Genomic DNA, 13,129 nt, shown 5'->3' on the forward strand with positions numbered 1-13,129 from the left:
TAGTATGATAATCTGCTCGGATAAGCGCTTTCTGGTTGTGCTTAAAAAGAGCGCCGCGCTCAGCTCTGCTTGGCCCTGGTTTCAGCACCTCTGACGCTGACAGCGACATTCTCTCTCCAACAGAGAGAGCTGTTGCACCGTCATCCGGTCTTCTTCATATCTCTCAGTGTTCAGTTACGATGCACTGAAATTACGCGTAAAGTTATAGAAATAGCACACGATTGTTATATACTTACGTGTCGGATAATACTGATACATTGTATTTGTAAAAAAATTAAAATGCTGTATTTTTAATACACAAAGGCTCTATTTATGTATCGAAATTATGTGTGCTATTTTACGAGTGTTTGCGCTTGAATTCTTTGCAGTTTCTGAGCTATGCAGAGCTACGGGGGGACACCGTTATGTTCCTGCAATTTGTCATGAAACAACTGTGCTTCCAGCAATGGCCTGTAAGTTGCGCTGTAGGTTAAGAAGGGGATATTCTGCAGGGTTAAATTCAGCGGCACCTCCCCTATTGCTACAATTTCACAGACAGCGGAATACAGAGGAACAGTGTGTGAGGTACTGGAGGATTACAGCACATTCGCCGTTGGGGGGAGAGCTGCTTTCGTCTGTTCGTTTGTTTATAGAGGAAAGGTCTCGTTGTAGAAGGGGATTATTTGGACTTCTTGTTTTTATTATTTCCCTTTCGTCTGGATGTGGAATCATATTTTATCCACTACTTGAAGCGAGCGAAATGGCCTTTGGAAATTTACAATGCGATTTTGAGGGGCGAGTAGGATTCTCGCTTATTGTGCTTCTCCTTGTTTATGTCGTGCACGGACAAGTACGATATTCCATCCCAGAGGAGATGGCGAAAGGCTCTGTTATTGGTAACATCGCAGAAGATTTAGGACTCGATATTAAAAGGCTAAAGAGCGGTCGAGCACGCATCATCGCTGGAGACAGCAGTCGGTACGTGCAGCTGAACACAGACAAAGGAACATTGGTGGTGAATGAGGCCATAGACCGCGAGCTTCTGTGCAAACAGACATCTCCATGTAGTTTCAGCTTTGAGGTTATACTCGAAAACCCGATTCAGTTGTTTGAGATTGTAGTAGAGATTTTAGATTTGAACGATCATGCTCCAACGTTTCCGACAGATGAAATGAATATAGAAATAAGCGAGGCAGCCCTCCCGGGCGCGCGCTTTTTACTGGACAGCGCATTCGATCCTGATATTGGCGTAAATACCATACAGACTTACACTCTCAGCCCCACGGATAACTTCGTTCTGAAACACGAAAGCCGTCCTGATGGAAATCGCTATATAGAAATGATGTTGCAGACTCCTGTGGACAGGGAGAAACAGGATCAGTTGTCTCTCACATTGACCGCGGTGGATGGAGGGACCCCGCAGAGGTCAGGGGCAATGAAAATAAATATTAAAATTTTAGATGCTAATGATAATGCCCCTGTTTTTACCAAGAAGCTGTACAGAGCTGTTGTCCCTGAAAATTCTCCAAAGGGAACCCTTGTGATAAAAGTAAGTGCAACAGACGCAGATAGCGGCATTAACGGAGAGGTCGCTTATGCATTTAGACACATTGCAGAAAGCGATGCTGGATTGTTTGAAATAGACGAAAAATCAGGCGAGATACTTGTCTTAGGAGCTATAGATTTTGAAAAATCTAGGAAATATGAGATAAATATCGAAGCAAAGGATCAGGGCGGTTTAACAGATTCTTGTGCTGTAATTATTGATGTTGTTGACATGAATGACAATATCCCCGTCATATCGCTAACATCATTCACAAACCCTGTGTCGGAAGACGCTTTACCTGGCACTACCATCGCAGTTATAAACATTAAAGATCTAGATTCTGGAGATAATGGACAGGTGAACTGTGCTATAAACCCAAACAGTCCGTTCGTAATTAAATCCTCCTTAAGGAATTACTATACCATATTGACAGAAGAAAAGCTAAACCGAGAAACAGTCACTGAGTACAACATTACTATAACTGCCACAGACGAAGGCTCACCCCCGAAATCCAGTAACAAGACTATACGTTTGAGAGTGTCCGACGTTAACGATAACCCACCAGTTTTTGAAAAGAGGCTATATACTGCGAACATAATTGAAAACAACTCCCCGGGCGTGTCTATATTCGTTGTCAGAGCAACGGACGCCGACTGTTGCCAGAACGCACGTGTGTCCTATCTCCTCGAGGACTTGGAGGTAAACGGTGCCCGAGCATCCACTATGGTTTCGGTTAATTCTGAAAGTGGAATTATTTATGCCGAGCGATCATTTGATTATGAGCAGATTCGAGAATTTACAATAAACATCAGAGCTCAAGATGGTGGATCCCCTCCATTAAGCAGTAATGCTACGGTTAAAATTCTTATTCAAGATCAGAACGACAACGCACCTCAGATTCTCTACCCAGTACAGACTGGTGTCTCTATGGTGGCTGAAATGGTGCCTCGTTCAGCAGATGTTGGCTATCTTGTCACTAAAGTGGTCGCTGTTGATGTGGACTCGGGACAGAATGCCTGGCTCTCATATAAACTGCTGAAAGCGACAGACAGGGCGCTGTTTGAAGTGGGCTTACAGAATGGAGAAATAAGAACTTTACGCCAAGTCACTGATAAAGATACAGTGAAACAAAGACTTACTGTTGTAGTGGAAGACAACGGGCAGCCCTCTCGTTCAGCTACAGTCAATGTTAACGTGGCGGTGGCGGACAGCTTTCCGGAAGTGCTCTCTGAATTCACTGAATTTACGCACGACAAGGATTACAATGACAACCTGACTTTTTATTTAGTCTTGGCCTTGGCTGCAGTTTCCTTCCTCTTCATTTCATGTTTAGTAGTTATAATATCAGTAAAGGTTTACAGATGGAGACAATCTCGGATCTTCTATCAGTCCAATCTCCCAGTGATCCCGTATTATCCACCCTGTTACGCAGACGTAGGAGGTACAGGAACTCTGCAGCATATGTACAATTACGAGGTGTGCATGACAACTGACTCACGGAAGAGTGATATAAAACATCTGCAACCCCTCAGTCAAAGTCTTGGTAGCGTTAACGTCAGCAGTACAGAGACAATGCCGCATACCCAGAAGGTGAAGAATGTGATCGAAAGATCCGATTCGCCAGAAGAGGTAAGCGCGCACAGAATAATATTTTTGGTGGTCATGTCTTTAATACTTTAATATTTATGATCTTCTGTCCTTGAAGAACTGCAAAAAGTTATGAAATTATTGATGTTCACTTAGCTTCGTTGTGATGCGGAGACTGTCTAAATAGAATTCAGTATTTACATTTTCTTATTTTGTAATATAAAACAATGCGTAAATATTGAAAATTACAACAACGTGGATCTGAAAACAAAAAGGGGTAATTTTAATTAATACATTTCTGCATATATTTCCGCAAATAAACACACATTTGAATTTTTTGCGTCATCACTACTGCGTAAAATTAAAGGTAAAGGTTTTTTTTTTCATTTCTTAACTGTGACTCACGGTGCCGCTGTTGATCGTTGGGTGAAGGCGAGTTATATCGGATGCTTGTGGCCCTCCCATATTACTGTGCTGTATTAGAGACTCAGCAGCTCGCCTTCTGCGCAGAGTCTAGATTAAACACGACGGACCGCTGATAGGCAGCTGCTGCAATTTTAGGAAATGTTTGTCCAACATCAGACGTATTAACAGTCTGTAGAGCTTTTATTTGACGATCGAGAATGTTTTTGCTTTTAATTTCGATTGAATATTGTCATTTTGCTCTCCTGTAGTGAAGAAGAATACAAACGAGACAATGAACGGAAAGATGCGGCTCTACGTTGCGTGTGTGTGCTGTATTGGAGTAGTATTCGGCCATGTTAGATACTCTGTACCGGAGGAAATGACAAAGGGCTCGTTCATTGGAAATATCGCCCAGGATTTGGGGCTGGATTCTAAGCGGCTGATCAGCGGGAGAGCTCGGATTTTTGATGGGGACAGTAGTGAGTATGTGGATCTGATTCGAGAAAAAGGAATACTGGTCGTGAAAGAACGAATAGACAGAGAATCGCTCTGCGGACAGACGTCGCCTTGTTCCATACAATTCGAGATTGTTCTTGATAATCCAATAGAATTTCATCGAGTAACTGTAGAAATTCTAGATATTAACGATAACCCCCCTGTCTTTCCTAATCATGAACTAACGTTAGAAATCAGTGAGTCCGCTCTCCCAGGGGCGAGGTTTGTGCTCGAGAGCGCTGTGGATCCTGATGTAGGTATTAATACGCTGCAGAGCTACACGCTGAAGCCCACAGATCATTTCGCTCTGAAAGTGGACTCGCAACCAGACGGAAGTAAATATGTAGCAATGGTGCTTCAGACGCCACTCGATCGGGAAAAATCAGATGAAATGTCTTTACTTTTAACCGCTGCAGACGGCGGGAATCCGCAGATGTCTGGGACTGCTATGATACGCATAACTGTACTTGATAATAATGACAACCCTCCAGTTTTTACACATGACGTCTACAAAGCTTCCTTATTAGAACGAGCACCAGCAGGTACATTAATTATTACCGTTAGTGCTTCTGACGCAGATAAAGGATCAAATGCATATGTGACATATTCGATTCCCCACAATAAGGATGGTTTAGAGGAAATGTTTAATATTGATGAAGGCACTGGGCAAGTAAAATTAACAGGACATCTCGACTACGAGGAAAAAAAACAGTATCAACTCAATGTTCAAGCCAAAGACGGAGGAGGGCTTTCAGACACTGCTAAAATACTGATTGAGATCATTGATGTTAATGATAACGTACCGTCGATAGCTGTGATGTCATCTTCGAATTCTGTACCGGAAGATGCATCACCAGGAACAATCATAGCTGTCATTAAGGTGATGGATTCTGACACGGGGAATAACGGACAAGTCCACTGTTACATCAGTGAAAATATACCATTTAAAATAACATCGTCGTCAAGTAATTTCTACAGTTTGCAGACGGAGACTGCATTAGATCGTGAAACAACTCCTGAATATAACATCACTATTACTGCTACTGATGAAGGTTTACCCCCTCTTTCCAGTAACTTGACTTTGAATTTGAAAGTATCTGACGTCAACGACAACAGCCCCACCTTTGAAAAGAAAGGTTATGTGTCATCCATTTTAGAAAATAACAAACCTGGCCATGCTATTTTAACACTGAAAGCCAGAGACGCTGACTGGAACCAGAATTCTCGTGTTTCTTACATACTGGAAGAAGGGATGGTCAATGGCATATCTGTCTCCTCGTATGTGTCTGTTAACTCTGACAGTGGAGTCATCCATGCAGTGCGTTCTTTTGATTACGAGCAAATTAAGGATTTCCAGTTTCGTGTAATAGCTCAAGATGGAGGATCTCCACCACTGAGTAGTAATGTGACGGTTAAAATCTTTATCCAAGACCAGAACGACAACGCACCTCAGATTCTCTACCCAGTACAAACTGGTGTCTCTCTAGTAGCTGAAATGGTGCCTCGATCAGCAGATGTTGGCTATCTTGTCACTAAAGTGGTCGCTGTTGATGTGGACTCGGGGCAGAATGCCTGGCTCTCATATAAACTGCTGAAAGCGACAGACAGGGCGCTGTTTGAAGTGGGCTTACAGAATGGAGAAATAAGAACTTTACGACAAGTCACTGATAAAGATGCAGTGAAACAAAGACTTACTGTTGTAGTGGAAGACAACGGGCAGCCCTCTCGTTCAGCTACAGTCAATGTTAACGTGGCGGTGGCGGACAGCTTTCCGGAAGTGCTCTCGGAATTTAATGACTTTACGCACGACAAGGATTACAATGATAACCTGACTTTTTATTTAGTCTTGGCCTTGGCTGCAGTTTCCTTCCTCTTTATTTCATGTTTAGTAGTTATAATATCAGTAAAAGTTTACAGATGGAGACAATCTCGGATCTTCTATCAGTCCAATCTCCCAGTTATCCCGTATTACCCACCTCATTACGCAGACGTTGGAGGTACAGGAACTCTACAGCATAGGTATAATTACGAGGTGTGCATGACAACTGACTCACGGAATAGTGATACCAAATACGCCAGACCCTGTAGTCAGAGTGTTCTCATGGTGGACCCCAGCTCTACGGAGACCATGTTGCGCGTGCAGAAGGAGCCGGACTCCCCTGTTGAGGTGAGGATGTAAATAATAGTTATTTTCTTGTCTTTTTTTCGGGTTATCCTGTGTTTAATAAGGGTGATGTAATGGTCAATCGTTTGAATTCTTCATTTACTTTGTATTGTTTATAATTTTACTTTACACGTGGTGCGGATTGGATTGTTCTTATCCATGCAGATTTTCTTTAGTATGATAATCTGCTTGGATAAGCACTTTTTAGTTGTGCTTAAAAAGAGTCTCGCGCTCAGCCCTGGTTTCAGCACCTCTGACGCTGACAGCGAGATTCGCTCTCCAACACAGAGAGAGCTGTTACACCGTCATCCGGTCTTCTTCATATCTCTCAGTGTTCAGTTACGATGCACTGAAATTACGTGTAAAATCACAGAAATAGCACACGTGTCGGATAGTACTGATGTACTGTATTTGTTAAAATAGTTAAAATACTCTATGTTCATACACATGGGCTCTATTTACATATCTAAATGGCGTGTGTTTATTTTTGTGTGCTATATCCCCAGTGTTCGCGCCTGAATTCTGTGCAGTTTCTGAGCTATGCAGATTTACCGTGGTACACCTTTATGACTTGCAGTTTGCAATCTTGTCATGAAACAACTGTGCTTCCATCAATGGCCTGTAAGTTGCGCTGTAGGTTAAGAAGGGGATATTCTGCAGGGTTAAATTCAGCGGCACCTCCCCTATTGCTACAATTTCACAGACAGCGGAATACAGAGGAACAGTGTGTGAGGTACTGGAGGATTACAGCACATTCGCCGTTGGGGGGAGAGCTGCTTTCGTCTGTTCGTTTGTTTATAGAGGAAAGGTCTCGTTGTAGAAGGGGATTATTTGGACTTCTTGTTTTTATTATTTCCCTTTCGTCTGGATGTGGAATCATATTTTATCCACTACTTGAAGCGAGCGAAATGGCCTTTGGAAATTTACAATGCGATTTTGAGGGGCGAGTAGGATTCTCGCTTATTGTGCTTCTCCTTGTTTATGTCGTGCACGGACAAGTACGATATTCCATCCCAGAGGAGATGGCGAAAGGCTCTGTTATTGGTAACATCGCAGAAGATTTAGGACTCGATATTAAAAGGCTAAAGAGCGGTCGAGCACGCATCATCGCTGGAGACAGCAGTCGGTACGTGCAGCTGAACACAGACAAAGGAACATTGGTGGTGAATGAGGCCATAGACCGCGAGCTTCTGTGCAAACAGACATCTCCATGTAGTTTCAGCTTTGAGGTTATACTCGAAAACCCGATTCAGTTGTTTGAGATTGTAGTAGAGATTTTAGATTTGAACGATCATGCTCCAACGTTTCCGACAGATGAAATGAATATAGAAATGAGCGAGGCAGCCCTCCCGGGCGCGCGCTTTTTACTGGACAGCGCATTCGATCCTGATATTGGCGTAAATACCATACAGACTTACACTCTCAGCCCCACGGATAACTTCGTTCTGAAACACGAAAGCCGTCCTGATGGAAATCGCTATATAGAAATGATGTTGCAGACTCCTGTGGACAGGGAGAAACAGGATCAGTTGTCTCTCACATTGACCGCGGTGGATGGAGGGACCCCGCAGAGGTCAGGGGCAATGAAAATAAATATTAAAATTTTAGATGTTAATGATAATGCCCCTGTTTTTACCAAGAAGCTGTACAGAGCTGTTGTCCCTGAAAATTCTCCAAAGGGAACCCTTGTGACAAAAGTAAGTGCAACAGACGCAGATAGCGGCATTAACGGAGAGGTCGCTTATGCATTTAGACACATTGCAGAAAGCGATGCTGGATTGTTTGAAATAGACGAAAAATCAGGCGAGATATTTGTCTTAGGAAGTATAGATTTTGAAAAATCTAGGAAATATGAGATAAATATCGAAGCAAAGGACCAGGCCGGTTTTACAGATTCTTGTGCTGTAATTATTGATGTTGTTGACATGAATGACAATATCCCCGTCATATCGCTAACATCATTCACAAACCCTGTGTCGGAAGACGCTTTACCTGGCACTACCATCGCAGTTATAAACATTAAAGATCTAGATTCTGGAGATAATGGACAGGTGAACTGTGCTATAAACCCAAACAGTCCGTTCGTAATTAAATCCTCCTTAAGGAATTACTATACCATATTGACAGAAGAAAAGCTAAACCGAGAAACAGTCACTGAGTACAACATTACTATAACTGCCACAGACGAAGGCTCACCCCCGAAATCCAGTAACAAGACTATACGTTTGAGAGTGTCCGACGTTAACGATAACCCACCAGTTTTTGAAAAGAGGCTATATACTGCGAACATAATTGAAAACAACTCCCCCGGCGTGTCTATATTCGTTGTCAGAGCAACGGACGCCGACTGTTGCCAGAACGCACGTGTGTCCTATCTCCTCGAGGACTTGGAGGTAAACGGTGCCCGAGCATCCACTATGGTTTCGGTTAATTCTGAAAGTGGAATTATTTATGCCGAGCGATCATTTGATTATGAGCAGATTCGAGAATTTACAATAAACATCAGAGCTCAAGATGGTGGATCCCCTCCATTAAGCAGTAATGCTACGGTTAAAATTCTTATTCAAGATCAGAACGACAACGCACCTCAGATTCTCTACCCAGTACAGACTGGTGTCTCTATGGTGGCTGAAATGGTGCCTCGTTCAGCAGATGTTGGCTATCTTGTCACTAAAGTGGTCGCTGTTGATGTGGACTCGGGACAGAATGCCTGGCTCTCATATAAACTGCTGAAAGCGACAGACAGGGCGCTGTTTGAAGTGGGCTTACAGAATGGAGAAATAAGAACTTTACGCCAGGTCACTGATAAAGATGCAGTGAAACAAAGACTTACTGTTGTAGTGGAAGACAACGGGCAGCCCTCTCGTTCAGCTACAGTCAATGTTAACGTGGCGGTGGCGGACAGCTTTCCGGAAGTGCTCTCTGAATTCACTGAATTTACGCACGACAAGGATTACAATGACAACCTGACTTTTTATTTAGTCTTGGCCTTGGCTGCAGTTTCCTTCCTCTTCATTTCATGTTTAGTAGTTATAATATCAGTAAAGGTTTACAGATGGAGGCAATCTCGGATCTTCTATCAGTCCAATCTCCCAGTGATCCCGTATTATCCACCCTGTTACGCAGACGCAGGAGGTACAGGAACTCTACAGCATATGTACAATTACGAGGTATGCATGACAACTGACTCACGGAAGAGTGATATAAAACACCTGCAACCCCTCAGTCAAAGTCTTGGTAGCGTTAACGTCAGCAGTACAGAGACAATGCCGCATACCCAGAAGGTGAAGAATGTGATCGAAAGATCCGATTCGCCAGAAGAGGTAAGCGCGCACAGAATAATATTTTTGGTGGTCATGTCTTTAATACTTTAATATTTATGATCTTCTGTCCTTGAAGAACTGCAAAAAGTTATGAAATTATTGATGTTCACTTAGCTTCTTTGTGATGCGGAGACTATCAAAATAGAATTCAGTATTTACATTTTCTTATTTTGTAATATAAAACAATGCGTAAATATTGAAAATTACAACAACGTGGATCTGAAAACAAAAAGGGGTAATTTTAATTAATACATTTCTGCATATATTTCCGCAAATAAACACACATTTGCATTTTTGCGTCATCACTACTGCGTAGAATTAAAGGTAAAGGTTTTTTTTTTTCATTTCTTAACTGTGACTCACGGTGCCGCTGTTGATCGTTGGGTGAAGGCGAGTTATATCGGATGCTTGTGGCCCTCCCATATTACTGTGCTGTATTAGAGACTCAGCAGCTCGCCTTGTGCGCAGAGTCTAGATTATACAATACAGCGGACCGCTGATAGGCAGCTGCTGCAATTTTAGGAAATGTTTGTCCAACATCTGACGTATTAACGGTCTGTAGAGCTTTTATTTGACGATCGGGAATGTTTTTTTTTTTTTAATTTCGATTGAATATTGTCATTTTGCTCTCCTGTAGTGAAGAAGAATACAAACGAGACAATGAACGGAAAGATGCGGCTCTACGTTGCGTGTGTGTGCTGTATTGGAGTAGTATTCGGCCATGTTAGATACTCTGTACCGGAGGAAATGACAAAGGGCTCGTTCATTGGAAATATCGCCCAGGATTTGGGGCTGGATTCTAAGCGGCTGATCAGCGGGAGAGCTCGGATTTTTGATGGGGACAGTAGTGAGTATGTGGATCTGATTCGAGAAAAAGGAATACTGGTCGTGAAAGAACGAATAGACAGAGAATCGCTCTGCGGACAGACGTCGCCTTGTTCCATACAATTCGAGATTGTTCTTGATAATCCAATAGAATTTCATCGAGTAACTGTAGAAATTCTAGACATAAATGATAACCCCCCTGTGTTCCCGAAGGATGAAGTGATTTTAGAAATCAGCGAGTCCGCTCTTCCGGGGGCGACGTTTGTGCTTCAGAGAGCTCTGGATTCTGATGTCGGTGCTAATACGCTGCAGAGCTACACGCTGAAACCCACAGATCATTTCGCTCTGAAAGTGGACTCGCAACCCGACGGAAGGAAAAATGTAGCAATGGTGCTTCAAACTCCGCTTGATCGGGAGAAATCAGAGGAAATGTCTTTACGTTTAACCGCTGTAGACGGTGGGGATCCGCAGATGTCTGGCACCGCTGAGATACGAATAACCGTACTTGATATTAATGACAACCCCCCTGTTTTCGCACAGCAAGTATACAAATCTTCCATCTCTGAAAACGCACAGAAAGGTACTACGATTGCTACTGTGAGTGCATCCGACGCTGATAAAGGGGTGAACGCAAAAGTAATATATTCAATTCAACAAAATAACGATGGCTTACACGAAATGTTTGTAATAAGCGAATCATCCGGTGACGTTAAGCTAATTGGACAAGTCGATTATGAAAGATGTAAAGATTATGAACTGACTATCAGAGCTAGAGATGGAGGAGGGCTTTCAGACACTGCTAAAATACTGATTGAGATCATTGATGTTAATGATAACGTACCGTCGATAGCTGTGATGTCATCTTCGAATTCTGTACCGGAAGATGCATCACCAGGAACAATCATAGCTGTCATTAAGGTGATGGATTCTGACGCGGGGAATAACGGACAAGTCCACTGTTACATCAGTGAAAATATACCATTTAAAATAACATCGTCGTCAAGTAATTTCTACAGTTTGCAGACAGAGACTGCATTAGATCGTGAAACAACTCTTGAATATAACATCACTATTACTGCTACTGATGAGGGTGCGCCCCCTCTTTCCAGTAACTTGACATTGACTTTGAAAGTGTCTGACGTCAACGACAACAGCCCGATCTTTGAGCAGGGGGCATATGAAGCATTTCTTGTTGAAAATAACAAACCCGACCTTTCTATTTTATCAGTAAAAGCCAGAGACGCTGACTGGAACCAGAATGCCCGTGTTTCTTACATACTGGAGGAAGACACGATTAATGGGGTGTCTGTCTCCTCATATGTGTCTGTTAACTCTGACAGTGGAGTCATCCATGCAGTGCGCTCTTTTGACTACGAGCAAATTAAGAATTTCCAGTTTCGCGTAAAAGCGCAAGATGGAGGCTCTCCACCACTCAATAGTGATGTGACGATTAGAATTCATATTCAAGACCAGAACGATAATGCCCCTCAGATTCTCTACCCAGTACAAACAGGTGTCTCTGTGGTGGCTGAAATGGTGCCTCGATCAGCGGATGTTGGCTATCTTGTCACTAAAGTGGTCGCTGTTGATGTGGACTCGGGGCAGAATGCCTGGCTCTCATATAAACTGCTGAAAGCGACAGACAGGGCGCTGTTTGAAGTGGGATTACAGAATGGAGAAATAAAAACTTTACGACAAGTCACTGATAAAGATGCAGTGAAACAAAGACTTACTGTTGTAGTGGAAGACAACGGGCAGCCCTCTCGTTCAGCTACAGTCAATGTTAACGTGGCGGTGGCGGACAGCTTTCCGGAAGTGCTCTCTGAATTCACTGAATTTACGCAGGACAAGGATTACAATGATAACCTGACATTTTATTTAGTCTTGGCCTTGGCTGCAGTTTCCTTCCTCTTCATTTCATGTTTAGTAGTTATAATATCAGTAAAAGTTTACAGATGGAGACAATCTCGGATCTTCTATCAGTCCAATCTCCCAGTTATTCCGTATTATCCACCCCATTACGCAGACATTGGAGGTACTGGAACTTTACAGCATAGGTATAATTACGAGGTGTGCATGACAACTGACTCACGGAAGAGTGATATGAAATACGCCACGCCCTGTAGTCAAAGCATCCTTACTCTCAACGCCAGTGGAACACAAAGTCTACAGCGTGTGCCGAAAGAGAGAGAGGCCAATGAAGATTCAGGTGTTCAGGTGAGCTTTTGAGAAGAAATATTGCTAGAACTGTGCACACTCATCTTTACTATGTTGTTTTTTTGTGTTTAGTAGTATTTCTTTTTTAACCAGTAAATTAGAAATAGCAGCATAGGTGACATCAGCGTTGGTCTCATAAACACAAATCTGGGAATTGTGTCAAATTAATTGATGAAAGGATTTGAAATAGCATCCATTCACACTAAATTTTGCACTTCATCCTCTCCAGGAACGATAGATGGAACTGGAATTTGTTACTTTCTTCCATTTTTGTTTAATGCGTTTTTATTACTTACATTAGAAGCGGCGTGTTCAGAGCAATTGCTTTGAATAATGTATTTTAATGGAAATATGATCATTCAGATCTGTATTTTTTTTAATTAAACCGAAAACATTTAACTATTCACACGTGAATTTGTTCGGAATTAGATATTGGTCTTTACTCATTAAACTTGTACAATGTATAAAGAATTCCTACCTTTAATTCTGACATGTCGTTCATTTAATGCATTGTCATTCTGATGTAATGTGCTTCGCAGTATTCTCTCTACCTCTTTTAAAACGTCACTACATTGGACATGTTTGTCT

The 13,129-nt window shown here is 42.4% G+C and overlaps 2 protein-coding genes and 2 pseudogenes across 13 annotated transcripts in view; all 4 read left to right on the forward strand.

The window, feature by feature from the left end:
• LOC118774311 (protocadherin gamma-C5-like) overlaps positions 1-13,129 on the forward strand; it is a 195,078-nt gene that overhangs the window by 107,522 nt on the left and 74,427 nt on the right. For 2 of the 12 annotated variants that reach the window (XM_036523582.1, XM_036523593.1), the window contains exon 1: positions 7,184-9,499. The exons of the other annotated variants lie outside the window; for them this stretch is intronic. In XM_036523582.1, the coding sequence (XP_036379475.1) occupies positions 7,199-9,499 (2,301 nt within the window). In that variant the 5' untranslated portion in view covers positions 7,184-7,198. Of the gene's footprint in view, positions 1-7,183; positions 9,500-13,129 lie in introns of those variants that run through there. 12 annotated transcript variants of the gene reach the window in all.
• Positions 576-3,634, forward strand: LOC118774019 (protocadherin beta-4-like). The gene is made up of 3 exons (XM_036523104.1): positions 576-1,083; positions 2,371-3,154; positions 3,596-3,634. The coding sequence occupies exons 1-3, from the start codon at positions 740-742 to the stop codon at positions 3,632-3,634; spliced, it is 1,167 nt and encodes a 388-aa protein (XP_036378997.1). The 5' UTR covers positions 576-739.
• On the forward strand, positions 3,645-6,115 carry LOC118774320 (annotated as a pseudogene).
• Positions 10,070-12,449, forward strand: LOC118774319 (annotated as a pseudogene).

Source organism: Megalops cyprinoides, chromosome 3, assembly GCF_013368585.1.
Source record: "Megalops cyprinoides isolate fMegCyp1 chromosome 3, fMegCyp1.pri, whole genome shotgun sequence".
Taxonomy (NCBI): Eukaryota; Metazoa; Chordata; class Actinopteri; order Elopiformes; family Megalopidae; genus Megalops; species Megalops cyprinoides.